Genomic DNA, 19,956 nt, shown 5'->3' with positions numbered 1-19,956 from the left:
AAGCCCAAGAGGCTCAATGGTTTAGACCACAGCCCTACCCGCTCCCTTTGCTCACCTTTACCTGCTCACAGATTCATGCTGCTTTAAACATGTTAAACTTTTTTAGCTACAAGGACATCTGCAAACATCTAGCAACAACATTTCATATGGATGCAAGCTTTTGCCTGTGTATCTTCTTGTGGCATAGTAGCTTCATTCATAAAAGGGTGCTGTGCATAATGCCCATAGCTGGATCTCTGAATCCAGCAGCCGGGGCTGGTGAGTACGATCTGTGCACTGCCAGTCTCAACTGTGCTGATCACCTTGGGAGCACTGGGAGGAACTGGCAGAGGCTATATCTCCCTCCCATATACTCAGAATACTTGCATTTGGTTAACTTGTTCCATCCTGGGTATCATTTCATTTTAATTTTATTACTGAGCCCAAGGAGAGGTCGGAAATACTCAATAAAGCCATTTAGCACAATATTACAGTATACTGACTGGTGTTGGCTCTCCAGGGTTTTAGACATCAGGCTTTCTCTGCCCTGCCAGGTTCTGCATGCGAAACATCTGCTCTTAGTTTTGACACTGCTGTAGTTTAGAACCATTGAAATGTTTTTATTGTTGAAGATTACTTTTGAGTTTTGCCTTTGCTGTTCAGCAGTCAACTCTAAAATCACATAAGCACCACACTGTTTGGTTCCGTGATCCTTAAATAATAACATTTTGATGTTAGGCAGTGAGGTTGGTGGCCCATTGTCTTAAGTGAGTGAAATGAGTGTCTAGCCTTCATGTCAGTTTGTCAGCGGATGTATTAATCTAGTATGGTTTTTATGGGCGGTAAATTGGTGTTACCTACCTTGAGTGAGTTGCCAAAGCAAAGGTTTCATAGTCTAATTCAATTTATGTGTGTAAAAAGTCATCTCAGGACTGGATCTAACCCCCCCAAAGTAGATGTTCTAAGCTAAGATGAAAACTCAGGCAGCATTGCATCAGTTGCTCCTTCTGCTACCTCAGGATGATTTTAAGAGAGATTCAGATACTTTCAGGAAGAATAAGGCTATCAACAGCCACTAGCTACTATTAATCTCCAGTATTAGAAGAAGCATGACTCCGAAAAGCAGTTGCTGGGCAACACAAGCAGGACAGTTTTAGTGTGTTCATGTACTGATTGTGGACTTCTCATAGACAACTGGTTGGCCACTGTGGTGACAGAATGATGACCTAAATAGGCCTCTGGTCTGAACCAGCAGAGTTCTTGCATTCTTAAGAACTTCCTTATTCAGAATTGGAGTCAGCCTCCATGTAGCAGCTGATCTCTTATGGAGATTTGGGGAGTGTCTACACAAATTCATTCCCAGTCATTACAATATGTTGATTTAAGCTCATGCTCGTTGCACAAAGAAGGATGTTATTGAAAGTGCATTTTAAATTCCAGAAGGCAAAAATTTTAATTGAGAAATGGCTTTTGTAACATTATGCAAATGTCATATGTAGATATTATAGTATAATATAATTTATAATAATATGGCTACTAGGCATATATAAAAATTGGTTTGCCTATGTGGAACTGAAGCTCTCTTTTTTTCACACCAGTCCAAAATCGTGACAAATTCAGCCTCAGCCTCTCCATAGCTACTAAGCCTATGGCTGTGATTTACAAGCAAAAACTAAAATAAAAATGACAGTGTGTTTGCACTTAAGCAATAATAAGCTTCAGTATTAGACATGATTTACCCAGATTTAAGTTTCATTAAGCGGGGGAAGTACATTTATTTACATGCAAAGGAGTTTAGCTCTGTGAGCTGTTAGTTCTTCCATTTATTTGGAGTTTTAACTCAACAAAGGCTCAGGCCTCTCAAAATGTAGTATTTGAAAACCATGCAGCTAGATGTTACCTGGAACATTTAAAATACATTAGCACTAAAAAGAAATGCCACTGAAACCATTGCTACTGCCATTTAACCCTTACCCAGCTAAAAATCTAGAAACAGAACTCTCTCCTAACCTTACACAATTGTCCAAAAATGACAGTCACCATCTATTTTCTCTAACAATACCTGAGTCAGTGATGCCACATTATGACAGAACATTGTTGCATCTGAAGCATTCTGGAAGCAGTGGCGGACTTTGGGCTCTCGAATTTCAGCAGCACCCTGTAAGGTGCTAACATTTGGCGCCCCCCACCTCTCACACTCTGTTCTACAGTATTGTTGTTTTTTAATGTAGTTTTATTAAAGATTTTCTTGATTTACAAAGGTGTGTGCAATGTCTCATGGCACCCCCTGCAGCACAGTGCCCAGTGCGGCCGAACCAGTTGCTCTACACTGAAACTGCCTCTGCTGGGAAAATATGACAGCCTACCTGGCTGCCAATTGCAGCAGTTTGAAGTGGTTCTTCAAAACAATCCCATCTTCTTCCAGATGTTTTATCCATCCCCGAATCTCCCAAATTCACTGGAAAAGTTTCCAGTGAACCATTTCAGTCTGGCCTATACAAAATCACTTGGTACAGAGATCCTCCCTCCCCATGATTAAAATATCTTTGAAAAGTATGCCGGGGACTATAAAGCTTACTTAGTAAGCTGCATTCATCAAATTGTTGACTTTGGAGCAGCCTCACTAGGGAGCCATGCTAAGGCCACAACTTGGTCTCTTGATTTCAACAGTTGTACCCACGCATGAATTAGTTGTGAATCATCCCTTTGGGTTGCGTGTCGGGGTCCCAAGGCACCCCCCCCAAAAAAATAATTCACACATCACACAGCAATTTAAGTTTAAGGTTTTTGGCATTATTTTGGCCACAACTTTATTTAAATACAACCAATGTGGGTGGTTGCTTAGGCATTGGTTCCATCCATCTGTCCCCCGCCCTGGGGCAGATCTGACATCCCTAGCCATCTAGGGAAGTCAGTAAGGTAAACACCCCCTGAGAGAGGATGGAGCTGGGTATCAGGCCCTTCACCTCTCCCCGAATGCTCCCTGGGGCTCTTGCATGGCCCTAGCCCCTTGCGGGGGTACGGACAAAAGCATGTCGAGCCCCAGGATTCCTTTAACAGAATATCTCTATCAACAGCAGCATTTTTGAGGGGTAGGCCCAGCCGATTCCTTACCCCTCCACGAACTAATTTTAACCAATGCCTAACCGCCAACCTTACAAGTTGTGACGATTTGCTACGCAGTAGGCAAAAACCAAATGGCACCAGCCAATCAGCCAAATGGACAAAATTCCTACCAGGCCCCTGCCCCAAAGCAGGCGACCCCATGACAGGCATAGCAATGTCAATCGCAAGAAGACCCTTAAAGAGGGCGGGCGGGTGGGAGATCTGTTGCACGCGGCAAAAGTGAAACCAGAAAGCTGCATGCAGGAGTTTAAAATGGCTGTCAATAATTAACTTGCAACATACCTTTCCCCCCAGCAACAAAAGCACCCAGTCACCATGTGGCCATCTAGACTAACCTGCCCAGCAACCCAGGAGATGTCTTGTTAACCCTCCCGCAACCCGTGCTCTCCATGATTGGAGAACCCGCTTTGCTTTTCTAAATGCACTCTCACATCAATAAATAGTAATGTTTTCGTTGAGACTTACTAGAAATATTATACTGGGAATAATGTAAGTCTAGCAGCAAGAAGCAAAACACGGTGGTGCCATAAATAATATGAGTTCTTAACAAAAGTGACATGGATAATACATTTTACTGTAATTCATACAAATGGCAGTCAATGAATTGAATACAGAAAACAGCTATATTAAATGCAAGTGCTACTATCTAGCTGTTTCAGCCACATGATCTAACCAATGCACACATCTACCGGTATGTGCTTCTGAAAGGCACAAGTCTGAAAAAGGAATAATAGGGCCTTGTTCAAAGTGAAAGACCTTGGCTGGATCTAGACATGTATAAAAAAAAAGTTACAGGAAAACACGTTATAAAGCTCATAATGTAAAATCTCATAGGCAATTTTTGACTGCTCTACAGCGCTATCTGGTATCACAAGTTTCTAATGCTGTTATAACGATATAATTGACAGAGTGTAGCTGATTCCCTTGGTTCTCCCGTGAGGCTGTGTCAGATTGGCAATTTACCAAGGAAAATCTGAATGAAGGTCGTGGGATAAAATTACCATTAAATAGGTACCCAAAATTCAAAAGTTACTTCTGTGTGTTCTGTGAAAGCAGCAACAGAGAAATCCCAGACACCTTTAATCAGAAATAGGCACAACTTTCCTCATGGAGCCTTACTCCTTAGTAAATGTGCTCAGGATTACTTGCCTATAATGGCATGACTTTTCATAGTTAATTAGATGCAGAAGTGGTGTATTAGTTTGTTTCTGTAATCTGCTTCACAATATTATGTAAGAATGCAGTCCCCCCCTCAGTATTCCACTTGAAGAGAATTATGCAATACAAAGTAAAAGTATTCATCTGTCTAGTTTCACAACCTGTTACTAACAGTTATGACTCACTTTCCAAAAGAATCTGCCAAAACACAATATAAGCCACCCCTACAGATCTGTGTTTTTCATAGTTTAATAAACTGTAGTATAATATATTTCTGGGTACACATGCTGCATATATGTCACACTTTAAATAAATTCTCTCTGTTTTGTTGATTTGATACAGCAATAATTATTGCCACATTTACCCATCAGATAATGCAGTACAAACTGCACTTTTTAATGTGTCATAGCAACTAGGTCTCATTTCCTGAGATGGTTTGTGGGATTCTTTTAGATAAATTGTTGGTTTTTATTTGCAGCATTTTGCTAAAAACAAAGGAACGCAATCTGTCAAACACAGAAGTATAAACGCTGCTTCTGACAGGAATTTCACCTTAGAAGCTCATTAAAACTTCTTCAGTGTTTCTCTTATTCTGGTGCATGCCCCTTAGAGGGCAACACTGCTAAATAATTATTTGTTTACATCCCTTTGGTTGTGCACCAGTTCAAAACTAGAGGTCATTGTTTTCTCAATGATTTGAATACAGTATAAAGATGTTCTCTCTCTCTCTCTCTCTCTCTCTCTCTCTCTCTCTCTCTCTCTCTCTCTCTCTCTCTCTCTCTCTCTCTCTCTCTCTCGGTTATCAATACTTCACCCCACTATCCCAACATTCTGTTGTGTTTATATGACTAAGACCTGCAATTAGACATCTCCTGGTGAATATATTTGAAAGGCAGGCAGAGATGAAAGAACTACTAATAGTAAGAGTGGGGGACATAGTAATCAGGAGGTAAGATGTGACCCAATCAAGATGGAAGGGCTATATAAGGATAACAGAGTAGCCAGGGTGAAGCGTCTTAGTTGGAATAAGGTTTGTCTATTTGTTGGGCCATTGTCCACACTCTTAATTGTGTCGTGGCCTGTGGCTTTTCACAACAGTTGCTAATTCAAGGTAATTGTTGGGACTGATACTGTGTGTGTTTGTTTAATGACTGATATACAATCAACTCTCAACTTGCATGGGGGTTAAAGCCAAAATTGTGTGTACTGTAGTCAAAACAGACTCTCTCAAAACCTCCAATTGCTCATACCAATGCCACTGTTTACTCTCCATGCACCACCAGATACTCTCCCAAGGTGAGTGCAATGGCAGGTGCAATTACCATCTTTTCCCCTTCGCGGATGCCAACCCACTTGTTGTTGTTGTTGTTGTTGTTAGCCAAGCACATAAAGCTGAATTCAAGTTGGACATATTCCCGAATATATATATTTCTAGTGTTTAACAGTTTTTATTTATCCATCATGGGTTGTTGAAAAGATTTTGCCAAAGGAAAGAAACTTTGCCCATTAAATTAGCACATACAGTATCATCCGGGGCAGTCAACTCATGCTGGTAAATCAATTTGGGGGTCTGTGGAGAAGATCAAAACTAATTATGGAGCCTGGGGAGGAGGCCAAGGGCATTGGTCTCAGACACATGCACATTGATTTGTCCCCATTGAGTCATCTGCACACAACTTATATAAAGAAGTTAGGAATATAGGAACATAGAAAGCTGCCTTAAACTGAGCTTACTGAGACCATTGGCCCACCTTGCCCTATACTGTCTACACTCTATTGCCACATCTGATTCAGATGGGGGGGGATGGATTAGAGCCCACATATTACGGTAATAATACCTCATCCCCCAAATCCCTTAGTGACAGAACCAGTGGCTTCTTCTTCTTCTTCTTCTTCTTCTTCTTCTTCTTCTTCTTCTTCTTCTTCTTCTTCTTCTTCTTCTTCTTCTTCTTCTTCCTCCTCCTCCTCCTCCTCCTCCTCCTCCTCTTATTTTTATTATTAATATTGTCACTTAAATTCCTATACCGCCCTTCATCTGAAGATCACAGGGTGGTTTACATTATAAAAGTACAAAAATAACATATAGATGTTAAGTAGAATAGGGAATAAGATTGAATCAAGGCAGTCTCAGTAGAAGGCAATAGGGAGAAGCACACTAGTTCCCCTCCCTTTTGTCATCATTTCAGTTGCCTTTCAGTTTCCCTAAACAGCCTCGGCCCAGTATATCTGAAGGAGTGTCTCCACCCCCATTGTTCTGCCCGGACACTGAGGTCCAGCGCCAAGGGCCTTTTGGTAGTTCCCTCACTGCGAGAAGTGAAGCTACAGGGAAACAGGCAGAGGGCCTTCTCAGTAGTGGCGCCCACCCTGTGGAACGCCCTCCCATCAGATGTCAAAGAGATAAACAACTACCTGACATTTAGAAGACATCTGAAGGCAGCCCTGTTTAGGGAAGTTTTTAATGTGTGACATTTTAATGTATTTTAATCTTTGTTGGAAGTCTCCCAGAGTGGCTGGGGAGACCCAGCCAGATGGATGGGGTACAAATAAATTATTATTATTATTATTATTATTATTATTATTATTATTATTATTATTTCAACTTGTGGAGGGCGGCTGTCTGAAGTAGGGAGCTTATTGCATTTGTGGAGGCTCTTGTAAGTTTTCCAGGGTTCTAAAATATTCAGGTAGCCTCCTTAGATACAAAGGGAGCTAGTAGGGGTGTTAGAAGGCAGTGATTTCCATTCCAACCTGTATTTGTTAGCACTGTTTCCATTCTGTTGCAGTTTGGTTTCTGTCAAATAATACATCAAATAATAATCTGCCAAATATTATGCTTCTGTCATGCTGTCGGCTATGCAACACACATTACATAATTTAAACTTATTTAAATATAAAGAAAACTTCTAAACAATGTAAAAAACCACACCATTAAGTATGCATCATTTGTGAACTTCAAAAAGCCAGTGATGTGAACAAACACCATTTGTATTTGCTCAGTTGATTCCCATTTCTGATCACAGATTAACCTGGAAACTGCAGGGATTTCTGCTTAATTTTCCATTTTTGTTGGAATTCTCCTGCATCCCTAGGATCTTGCACACTCATCTCCACTGGCTTCCTCATGTGTTTAAGTTTCTTTTATAGGTATTGCCTTAAGTCTTTAAATAGTGTGTTCATTCTCTCTGTGTTACACCCACTAATTTCAGGGAGGCTTACTTATGAGTAAGTGTGTGTAGGTGTGCAGCCTTTGTGTTTTATTCTGAGGAGGATGAGAGAAAGAGAATGAATGAATGAATGAATGAATGAATGAATGAATATGGGACTGATGAAAGATATATCATTTGCATGCACGAATATCTACCGATTTCCCAGTTGTTTTCTTTTTTTAATCCCTCATATAGCATTTTGCAGGCAGAACCTGATAATAAAATAATAAAAATGCAGCTTGCTGAAAGGAGGACCTCCTTCAGTTCAACATCTGTGCTAAAGAAAAAAAACTAAAGGAAGGTGATGCTGTGTCTCTTTGTGAAGACTTTTTACCCTAATGCCTCCCTTGGCAGGAGTTCTCTTTAATATTGATTGTGCACTATTATCAAAGCAAAAACTAGCAGTAACCGAAGCCTGTGCAATGGAAGGAATGGAGGAGGTTTTGAATTTCCAGGGCACAAACACAGGAGTGTGCTGGACTTGGAATACTAGATAGGGGTCAAAGGAGGTAAAGAGCGAAGTGGAGAGACTCTGCTGGGGGAACAGATGGGGAAATAAGCAGGAAAGAGCTTTCATATAACTGAGGGGAGGAAAGCATAAGTTGTTACAGACTTGCTTTGAGAAGGCAGAGGCATCTACAGACAGAAAATCTATGAAAGGAAAGAGATGGCGCTCAGTTAGAAAATACTGATTTCTTTCCCAGGGTTGAGATACATGAAGACAGGAGTCAATTATAACAGCTTTCTTGCTCCTCTTCTGCTATCTGCCCTGCCAAATTTCACATATGCTGGTTGCTTCTATGAATTCTTGCATTTCATACATTAGCCATCTTTCCTTGGAAAATATAAGACTATTTTGACAGGCAGTCACCTAAAAAAATTTTTTTTAAAAAAAAGAAAAGAAAATGGTTTGCCAACACCTTTTCAAAACCTCTCCGTATACAGCCTTCTGGTTTTCTGTATTTAAAGGTCACTGTTTTGCAGGCTCATTAAAAGGTTCCTCTAATTGCCAAATACATATTTAGATTTCTGCCAATTCAGAAACGGGGCTCTTTCATCCATGGTGCATCACTGAACCAAATCCCTCTAAATGGGAGACGTATTTGCATTCGTATTTTCTCTATTCTAGTCTTCCTTCCATTTGCTCTCATTTCCTGCAGTGTAAACTAATGTTTCACTCTTCAACACAAAATGAACCCGAGGATTGTTAATTAGCTTTTTAAAATGTTCGTGTAGATAAAACACATTAATCCTCTGACCTTCAATAATGCAAAAACATGGTGCTAATTGGTCTGGAGGAAACACACAGCGATCACAACACCAGACAATTCTGTTGTTGACTTGGAAGCCTCGTTTAAACAAACATAACCAGCAAAACAAATATCTGGCACAACCCTATTTGAAAATCCACATAGACCAGCCTTCTACTGCTCTGGGCATGGCATAATAGTTGCACAGGCTTGTCTAGATGGCAGATTGTTTCACAGCTGTTGGAGTGTTAAGCAACTGTCAAAATCCTGAATCTTTGATTGAGTAGACTTGTCCTCTGTTGATTCAATAGGTGGAAATCACAGGCAAGCAGATTTGGGCTGAATATTGAAAGAAACTTCCTAATGATAAGAGCTGTCTGACAGCGGAACATACTGCCTTGGGAGATAGTGGGCTTTCCGTCACTCTAGACCAGGCATCCCCAAACTTCGGCCCTCCAGATGTTTTGGACTACAATTCCCATCTTCCCCAACCACTGGTCCTGTTAGCTAGGGATCGTGGGTGTTGTAGGCCAAAACATCTGGAGGGCCACAGTTTGGGGATGCCTGCTCTAGACAGCCATCTGTCAGGGATGCAGTAGTTGCAACCTGCATTATAAATCCTGTTGTGAACATGGGATTGGACTACATGAGCTCAAATATCCCTTCTATCTTCTTGAGTGCTTTCTGGTCATATTACAAGAAGAGAATACCAAAACAAATGGATAACAGTTTGTTCTGGGACTGGTTTAAAGCTCCTGTGTTGAACTTTAAAACTCTAAAAAACAAACAAAAAACCCCCAATTATAACCACAACTAGGGTGCATTCACTAACATGAGCTGTAGTCTGAAGTGGTGTGGTCCAAGGATGGCTTTATCACGTGATGAACAGTTTATTTAGCTCAGGCCTAACAAGTCCTACGACCTGGAGATACATGGCTATCATTGGCTATACCTGGATCAGCCGTATTGCCATCTGAGCACAGAAGAAACAGGCTTCAGAGACAGGCCTGTGTTTGCATTCCCTGCTGCCTTTTTGCATAGCATGACAGCAGTCATATTGTCATCAATACTGTGATGTTGAAATGCCAATCTCTGCAGCTTTCAAAAGGGCACCGATACATGGGAAATGAGGAGAAAAGGCCAAGCCATTCTCCCGCAAGTTGGCCTTTGTTACTCTGCTTTATAGACGCATTAAAAAAAGTCCTGTGACAATTTTTAAACTTCTTGATGTTTGGAGGAGAAAGGACCTCTTTAAAGTCTCATGTAACTTTCGCTATGTTAATAGATTTGATTTTGTTCACAAAAGAAATGTTGGTGACCCCTTGTGGCTAAATATCCATTACTCTCTTTTGGGCTTTTCTATTTGCCTATGTTATTGCTTTCTTCCTATTAAATATCACTATAATCCAAAGCAAGTGGTTTTTGAGGAAGGGAGATCAAGGAGTTCAGTTGATTATTAGGGATATCTTATAGTGCTCAGCATGAAATGGAGACTGGGTTAAGGCCTTTGCGGTATTTGAAGTTTTGAGATAACAAATAACAACAGAAAGCATAATTTTTATTTTGGCTATCTGGGTTTACTGATGCTCTTACCTTTTGAGTATTAACTTGTGGACTGCTGACTGATTCATCTCCATTCATTCACACTTCTTCCCCTCCACCCGCAAAGCTTTCCTCATCTGATGTTTTCTGGCATTGCCTAGCTCTTGCTCCTTGGTACCAAGGTGATAACCAAAAAAACCCCAGTGATGACCCACATAATTTTTAGGACAAAACTACCAAATCTTATCAAGGACTACAAAGAGTTAACCATTCTATCCCCAGACTCTGGCAAATCCTGCTGGACTGTACCACTTCAGACCTCAAGTTAGCATGCAAGTGCTGATGGAACTTTCAAGCATGTAAGTCAGTCCTCAGCAGCCTGAATCCGTACTGCTCAGCAAGAGATGAATCACACAATCCTTTTGAACTGTATAGCTCAGATCTGTGTCCCTGTACATTTGAATTTTCCAGAAGCTCTATTCAGCCATACATGGGCTCAAACTGGATAGTAGGATGGGCATATCCCTATCCAGTTTGCTCCCCCACATATGCTTTTCTGTGTCTGAAAAGGACTAGAGAGGTCTTAAAAACTGATCATGTGTACCTTCAAGAATCCAAATCTCAGGTGCAGAATTTGTGGTTCAAACCACAATTCCGCCATTTTTTCCTATGTGAAATTTGTCCCTTTGAAGCTCTTGCATGTTAAGCCATGTACTGCTGAATTTGATAATGTCTCATCTCTGAGAGATCAATTGAAACAACACAAGTTGTTAGAGATAAATGGAAGGTATTCCATTGCATCCTTAATTATGTGAGTATTTCAATGTGTGTCCAGTTTTAGGCAGCTGGAATTGTAGTTCTCCTCCTTTTCATGCAGTGCCATCCTCCGTTTTTTCTTTTCAATGACTTGGAGCTATTAAGCTCTATGAAGTGTTGTATAATGATTGGCTTAGCGGTATGTGCAGGTGTTCCTGAAAATAATTGCGATAAATACATGTGGTTGGGCACTTAAGAGAGTGCACTTCTAATTATGTATGGCACCCCTTGCTAAAATGGGCCAGTAGAAACCATATTAGTCATACTTGCTCTTGTGTGAAAGTTCTGAAGTACACATACAATACACATTTTGGCAAATTATTGTGTACAATCTGACAGTATACTCGAAAATTGAGTTAAATAGTTGCTAATGAACAAACAGTGATTTTAGCATTGAACTCCCCTCCCCTCCATTTGTGCATAGAGATGCACACAATCAAGAAAGATGTGATAGGCAGGATCTGAAGAGCTAGTCTTGTGGCATAGAATGAACATCTTTCATAATGTGCCCCCCCCCCCCCGATCAAAGCATGTTTGTGGGTTTAATGAGATAGCTTGGGATATAATATACTGGAAACCATAATTATTGCATATTCTTCTTCTGTGATGGCTAATGGGCACAGTAAAGGCTGCACTACACTTTTAACAAAATTCTTGATGATTCTGCTGCAATGTCCTAGCAGAAAGCAATCATGCCCACTGCAAATATAAAAAACATCAGCAGGTATTTGTTCCCTTTTACATCAAAAGAATATCCGACAGATCCTTTTTTCCTGTTGGAAACTCAAACCTTCAATTAGTTTTGAAATTTTACAGATGTAAGAGAAGACCCTCAGCAGATGTACTCCTGTTGACTTTAATGAGACTTTGCCTGAGCAAGTGGCTTCTTTATATCCTTTTGTTACTTGGGGCAAGGTCTTACATTCAGCTTGTGTGGTGATAAAGCAACCCAGTGCTTGCTTTGAACTGTTAAGCAAGTGCATGACTTGGTAGGAGACGGTAGTTTCAACTTACAAAGCAATAGTGGCAAATATCAAATAGACTGTTATTGTTGGCATCCGTCTGTCTCGGGAGACAATGGAGGATCGCACCTCTGGGGGTGAGATCATACTGTTGGAAGGTTGCAGTGCCTGCTGTGGCTGTAAAGACCGATATGGGGGAGATATGCTTTGTTGCAGCTGGGGCAGATGAAGGTATCCAGTTATGCTGCAGCAGATGCACCATGGTGTTTCTTCTCTCTGCTCTCCTTCCTCCTCTGATCTCTGCTATACATTGCATCCTTAATACACAAGCTGTCTGTCTCCAGGCACTGCGGTCATCTGCAAGATATTCCCACAGGGCAGGCTTGATGTTGCCAGCCTTTGTGTCATGTTTGCAGACATCTCTGTTGTGTGTCGAGGTCACAAGACACACCCCTCCCAATAACTTAAACAACTCACAGCAATTTAAGTTTAAGGTTTTGGGCATTAATTTGGCAACAATTTATTTAAATACAACCAAATGTGAGTGGTTGCTAAGGCATTGGTTAATCCATCTGTCCCCCGCCCTGGGACAGATCCGCACTGACTTCCGCTAGCCATCTAGGGAAGTCTGTAGGTAAACACCCCGAGGGAGAGGATGTAGCTGTGAGTCAGGCACTCTCCCCTCCCCGAAATGCTCCCTGAGGCTCTTGCTCTTGTAAGGCCTTAGCCCCTTGCAGGGGTACAGACGAGAGCCCGTTGAGCCCCAGGATTCCTTTAACGGAATACCTCTATAAGCAGCAGCAATTTTTGAGGGGTAGGCCCAGCCTTTCCATACCCCCTCCACCAACCAACCTAATCTGCCCAACAACCCAGGGGATGTCTTGTTAACCCTTCCGCAACTCGTGCTCTCCATGATTGGAGAGCCCATTTAATGCAAAGTTGGTCTGCCTATGGGCCTGGTGCCTGAAGCCAGCTCCCTGTAGAGCACATTCTTGGGAATCTTGGACATCGTGGACATGACCAAGCCAGCAGAGACATTGCTAAGACAGGAGTATGAACATCCTGGGAATGTGGGCTTGGGAGAGCACATCTTTATTAGAAAAACTGCCCTGCCTAAAATCTTCCTGGCACAGCATGTGTGAAAAGAAGTTGAGGTGTCACTCCTGACTCTTGTAAGTTGCCCACAAGTCACTTCCATAAAGCAGTGTGCTCAACACACCAGCCTGGTAGACCTTCATCTTGCTATTGAACATTAGCATCTCATTCTCCATGCCATTTCAGAGCCGTGAGCCATTGTCGTCCCTGCCTTGCCAATACACTTGTCCAGCTCAGCACTGAATAGTTCTACATGCAACACTAATATACAAGGATCCATTTGTGTAACTGTTGGAGGAATGGGAAGTAATACCCATTCCTTTTTAGTTAAAGATTTTCTAATCTAAGCAGCAGTAAACACTGCAAAACCGAAACACAGGTCAATGTCACATAACAGATAGTTTCTTTCATAAAATATTTGAATGAAATGGCTCTCTATTTGCTCATCTTGCTTTGAGTCATATGCAATAGCTTTCTGGATGTTGCTATGTTTTATTAATTTACACATATAAAATTAATACAAAAATTAACAAGGCAAAAATCAAAGTAACCCGCTACAATTTTAAAAAGTATCTCTAATCTTATTTTTTTTCTAATGTTCTAGGCAGTCATTTTTATGTAGCCATGATGTGTTGAGTATCCTTACTGTTGATTAAAAATGGAGGTTCTGTAAATGAATACAGAGGCCCCATCTGCACAGTATATTTAGAGTGGTATTATACCAATTTAAACAGCCATGACTTCCCCCAAAGATTCCTGGAAACTGTTATTTGTTAAGGGTGCTGAAAGTTCTTAGGAAGCCACTATTCTCCTCAAACAAAGGCAGGACAATAGCAGCTTATCCACCACAATTTATCCAGTCAGTCTGCATCTACAGTAACTGGAAAACAAATGCTTAGATCAAAATCCTTTCTTATGGTCCATCGTGTGTACTTCTGGAGCTTCTCTACAAGTGGGGTTTCCCAGTAACTGCAGGGCAGTTTCCAGTGCTACATCTTCCATTACAGGGAATAGGATAGCTTAAGTATACAGGAGTGCTTGTGAATTGCAGCAAATCACTGCAGTGGCATTGAAAATATACACTTGTATTTATATGTTAATATGTATAGCTTACTGCATTTTTAGAGCTCCAAACAAACAGTTTTAGATTGAATTTGCCTGCAAAATATTCAATTAAAATCCAGTTGAAAACAACATAACTCTAACCATGCCTCTTCCCAACCAACCACCACCACAATAACCCTAAATGTATGTTTGATAGCCTTGATTTTGCCCCAACAACATAATCTCAAATATAAATAAGTTCTTCTTATCAGGCTTTTCAAATACACTCAGACATGGATGTAGAGTTTTGCTGTATAGTTGATAACAGTTGCTTTGGAAATGTAATGGCTTTGATTTAATTTTAGTTCATTATTGGCTTTGGCCAGATAGATATCTAGTTTTTAGATCACAGGAGAGAAATAAAATACACTGCTCAGCAACAAATATATAAAGTCAGGCAAATCTGCTATTTAAGACTGGTCTATATGAAGAATGGTCTCTCATTGACTAAAATGTTCAGATGCTAAGCTATTTTTCAGACAACGTATACCACCTGCTTCTTCTTTTATTTTAACACATTTGGACACTTTGCTCGGGGCAGCAAATGGAACATTAAGTACCATCCATGCATGATGTATTGGTTTAAAAGCCCCCATTAATGTGTCAAATGTGCAGGAAATGATTTCACACATACAGCCGACATACTGTATCTAGAAACCTTCTGCCTATCTAGTTTCTTGGAAGCACTTGGAAGTGGTTATGCTAGATTTATATAACCATGTAAGTGGAACCACTGATCGGTTTGTAGACAGTGAGCAGAAAGTCGGAAAGACTTCAGTCATTTCATTAGTAATTTATTTTTGCAGCAAGTCAGTAATAGCAGTAAGGCCACAATCCTAAGCACACTTCCAATGGAGTAAGTTCTACTGGACAAAATGGGACTTCTCAGTAAGTATGCGCAAGATTTCACTGTATGGATTCGAAATATAAGGGGAAAATGATCTTTCTTTCCCTAGTGAAATATCTTGTATGGCGCCTCTTTATTTCTAGCGTGTCTGGTATTCTGGCAGTAGGCTTCTGAATACCAGTTGCTGGAAAGCACAAAAGAGGGCAGTGCTGTTGTGCTCAGACCATGCTTGTGGGTTTCCCACAGGCATCTCATTGGCCACTGTGAGTAAAGGATGCTGGACTAGATGGGCAATTGGCCTGATCCAGCAGGCTCCACTTATGTTCCCGGTCCATTAGAGCACCTGAGCCTCTACAGCACAGTGGGTGACTTGTGGCCCCAGGGGCACATACAGCCCTCGGCCTGATTTCATGTGAATGGCCAGGAGATTTATTTATTTATTAAGCAGGAGCAGGGCAAGAGAGAAAAAAAAGGAGTGAGAGAGACAGAAACGGAGAGAAAGCCGGGTGCACACTGTTCAGTTTCAGCTCTGGCCAAGCCCACAACTGACTTCAGTCCCACTCGCAGCTGGAATGTTCCCACCCCGCAAAATATAAGGCCTAAGGGGGTGTGGTCAGGAATGTCTCTTCCAGCTACCAAATGCCTGCACAAACAGAAATGTTATTAACTTCCTCTTTAACATTAATGACAGAGACAAATGAACCTTACCAGGGTGGGCATTCTACAAATGGGAAACCACCACCAAAAAGGCACCGCCAGTGCAACCAAGCAGCAGCCAGTTGAACCACCATCAACAGGCCCTCACCTACCGATTGTAGGACCTGAGATGGTCAATACTAGGGGGGATGTGCCCTTTTAGGTACTTTCGTCCCGAGTTGTATAGGACTTTGTACACAAGTTCTGTCATGCAAGGTTTTATTTACAATATATGTTGGATGGCAGAAGGTCCTTGGTGTGAACACCAACAGATACTGCTTCCCATCAGATTTCCAAGGGAAACACCAATGCCTTAATATAGAGAGCAAGTCTTCTGTGTGTCTTTCAGACGCATTTTGTGGACTGCCAAGACTATTAACCTCTTGCAAACACCCCTTGATACAAACTTCCAACCAGGGGAAGGAAGAAGAAAGACATTTCCCTGTTTTTGCTCATCTTCTAGAAAGATATTGAACAATTTAGTTTATCTGTCAACACTTTGGCTCAAGTTTGCATAATGAAGGAGAGACATGGCCATGGCCATTTACTAAACAAATGAAACATTATAGTGATAGCTGAACCAGTGCCGTCGGAAGCCGCTCGGGAACCCGGAGCAGCAAAAATGACGCACCCCTGGGGGGCGGGGCATCGCTATGTAGCGTGTATGTGCGATGCATGCATCGCTACGTAGCAGCGCTGCGCGTGCGCACTACACAGCAGGGTGCCTGCGCCGGCACTCGCGCTGCCCCCCAAAACAGGGAGCTGGGAGTGGCCCGCTCCCCCCGCTCCCATCTTGCTACACCCCTGAGCTGAGCTGAAATGAAATGGAATGAACACCATTCCATTTCAGCTCAGCTCAAGCCTCATCATAGTTACTTGGACAGTTGCCTTTCTATGAAATCCTAGATCAAGAGGTTGGAAATTTACCTGTGGCCTTCCACATCCTGTTGAACTCCAATTCCCACCAACCCTAGCAAGCATTGCCAATAGTCAGGGGTGATGTGATTTGTAGTCCAGCAACATTTGAAGGGTCAAAGATTTCCCATCCCTGTCCTAGATGGCCTAAGCTGGTCTGCCATTGTCCTAAATTGCATACTCTGCAAAACATTTTTGTGAAGGCTTGGCAACATAAACCTGGGATTCACACTCACTCAAGATTCATAATAATAATAATAATAATAATAATGCTCCAAGTGTCTATTTTCTGAAAAATAGCAGCATGGCATAGCAGTTTATTATAAACCACCTAGGGATATAGTTGTATGAAAGGCACAAGGGGGGGGGCTTTAGTTTTTATCACCGTGTGTGTTGTTTAGATGTCATTTGCAGCTACTGTATTGCTGCAAGTTTACTTCAAAGGAATGTTGAACAAGGCCTGAGGTAAAATTGAGTGGCAAAAGGAGACTGAGCTTTTCTGTTTTCATATATATATATATTCACACACACACGGTTATAGATAGATCATGTTTGTCAAAATATTTGCTTGTTAAAATGAAGAAACAGAATGTTTACCTGTACAGTATTTCTTTTCCAGAACTGCTTGTTCTCAACTGGAAAAAAGTAGTCAAGCTGTTTTTATTACCACTGTGTAGATAGTATTTCCATCCCTTGTCCTGATATTCATATGTCACTCCCATGCCTTGGAGCCTGCAGGGTCCCATCCTCCACCTGTACCTCAGCTGAATTTATGCTTCAAAGAAAATTTCCTTAGCGCACAAAAGGCTTTTTTCAAGTCCAATTGTGTCATGTGGATTTGGGGGGGGGGATATAGATAGGGAGAAGAGTTGTGGCATGTGTATTGTGCTCACTGCAGTTTATTCAGTTTTTAAATGTTTCCACAGACCCCAAAGGATTGGCAAGCCCTTCTCTAGAGTTTGTAATAATATCATGTTTGATCTAAGAATTTTGGGGCAGGGGGGATGCAAGGTGACAAACTGTACTAGACCTTGCAAAATATAATTCCCTCCCCCTACACGGCAAAACGATTGATATTTTGCTAATCCATTATAATTAATGTGTGACTTGCATTTCTTGAAAACGTTCACATTATTGCTACGATTACTAGTTTTTATGATCCCCTCATAAAACATTACTTTTATATTAAAAATCCTGGCAACATTCTAAACATTTGATTTGCGAGTGAAGTTCTTTTCATAGTTGCAGCTCAATTAGTTGTATCTCACTTCTGGTGTGTTTTGAAAACTTAAGATCTTCATTCTCCAATAGATACAATGCATGTTGAATAAGGAACTGATCATATAATGAATGTATACTGAAAAGTACTCACAGGAGACTGATACAGTCTAAGATAATATTTAAGAACTTCCAAGGAGATGTAGACTTACTTTTTTTAAACACTGCTAAATTTTATTTGTGCTACATAATTTTGTTTTTAATCTCATTTTAATCTATTGTAAAGGAAATTTTGTTAAATGCCATTGTATTTTTATTGTGTTTATGTAAACCTCATATACGTGTATATATATATGGAGAGAGAGAGAGAGAGAGAGAGAGAGAGAGAGAGAAAGAAAGAAAGAAAGAAAGAAAGAAAGAAAGAAAGAAAGAAAGAAAGAATACTCCTGAGAGTTCATTCAGTATTCCATCACCTCCTTATTTGACTCTTTTGGAGTATCAGGATGTAAAGTATGAAAAATAGGCCAACAATGAAATACACTTGTATGGACTACACTACAGCTATGAAGAAGGTATTTAAAATATATTCTTTATCCAAAATATATCACACTATCCCAGTATTTCAGAACATTTTTAAGCGAGCTCAGAGTATTTAATTGTAGCTCACATCTGGTATTGCATATAATGCTGCCTGTGTATTCAGGTTTTATAGCTTCCAGTAATGGCAGATTATTGTGATAAATGATTCATATCAACTACAAGTGACACCTTTTAAAATTTCCATATCTGGCAACTATAAAGCGTTTCTTGAATGCTTCAGCAGACCCCCATGGCCGAAAGCTGCTTTATGATTAATTTCATCTCAATGTGGTAATTAGCATGCTTTGAAGTGATTCCTAGAAAACATGCTAATAGAGGCAGCAGATTAACCCAGAAATATTTTTAGTTCAGAGAGCAATGTACGTACACCCAAGAATAATTGAGTTTCCCCTTGAAATTTCTAGGCGTTTTATTGCTTTAGATCAAAGAAAGGGCATTTAATAGGATTCCTGCAAAAAATAAAAAATAAATATGGTTCTTTTTGTGACTACGCTATTCCGAACTTTAAAATGGAAAGCGTAGCCTAATGCTGGTGGTCAACAAAAGAGGTTTAAAGACTGTCTCAAGGCAAATCTAAAAAAAATGTAGTATAAACACTGACAACTGGGAAACACTGGCCTGCAAGTGCTCCAGTTGGAGAACAGCCTTTACCAAAAGTGTCATGGGCTTTGGAGACACTCAAACTCAGGATGCAAGGGAGAAACATGCTAAGAGGAAGGCACGCTTGGCAAATCCACAACATGATCAACTCCCATTCGGAAACCAATGTTCCCACTGTGGAAGGACGTGTGGATCCAGAATTAGCCTCCGCAGTCACTTACGGACTCATTGCTAAAACCGTGTTTATGGAAGACAATCTTACTCGGCTATGAGTGATAGAAGAAGAAGAAGAAGAAGAAGAAGAAGAAGAAGAAGAAGAAGAAGAAGAAGAAGAAGAAGAAGAAGAAGAATTGGCTGCCTTTCTACCTGAGGTTGTGCTGTGTTGCAAAATGAAGGATGAAGACTCCAAATGTGTTCTTTGGGCATTTGTGTTATTTAATCACTTGTAAATATATGTGATAGCATTTGGTACAATGTCTCTGCTGATTCCTCTGTGTGTGTTTTATTCTTGCAGATAAGAAAGAAGCTGTTTTGACAAAAGACCTCAAAAGTATGTCTCATTTTTAGTTATGGTTGTACATCCTGTTTTTTATATAGCTCAGTTTTAAAACAGCCTGTTCCAATGTACCCAAATGATAGTGATTCAATGTACTCAAATTAAAAACAGCTCGTTCGTTTATTCCCTTACCTGACAGCAGGTTCCATTGTGCTCAATGGGACATATGTCTGAAGAGGCATTCATAGGATAGTGCTATAAAATTGCAAGAAGATGCAAATAAGGAGGTGGTGACACCATTTATAATTCTGAAATGACATGTTTAGACTTCAGCTGCCTCTTCCAT

General features: G+C 40.7%; 1 protein-coding gene across 50 annotated transcripts in view; it reads left to right on the top strand.

The window, feature by feature from the left end:
- The window catches only part of TRDN (triadin), a 165,881-nt gene that overhangs the window by 101,062 nt on the left and 44,863 nt on the right, over positions 1 to 19,956 (top strand). For 47 of the 50 annotated variants that reach the window (XR_015948960.1, XR_015948959.1, XR_004692212.3 and 44 more), the window contains one exon: positions 19,629 to 19,664. The exons of the other annotated variants lie outside the window; for them this stretch is intronic. Coding sequence is in view for 44 of the 47 variants with exons in the window: in XM_088666093.1 (XP_088522219.1) it covers positions 19,629 to 19,664 (36 nt within the window). In the remaining 3 variants the exon portion in view is untranslated. The remainder of the gene's footprint in view (positions 1 to 19,628; positions 19,665 to 19,956) is intronic. 50 annotated transcript variants of the gene reach the window in all.

Source organism: Zootoca vivipara, chromosome 3 (genome assembly GCF_965207765.1).
Source record: "Zootoca vivipara chromosome 3, rZooViv2.hap1.1, whole genome shotgun sequence".
Lineage (NCBI taxonomy): Eukaryota > Metazoa > Chordata > Lepidosauria > Squamata > Lacertidae > Zootoca > Zootoca vivipara.
Note: the sequence above shows the minus strand (reverse complement) of the source record. Positions and strands in the feature narration are given on the sequence as shown.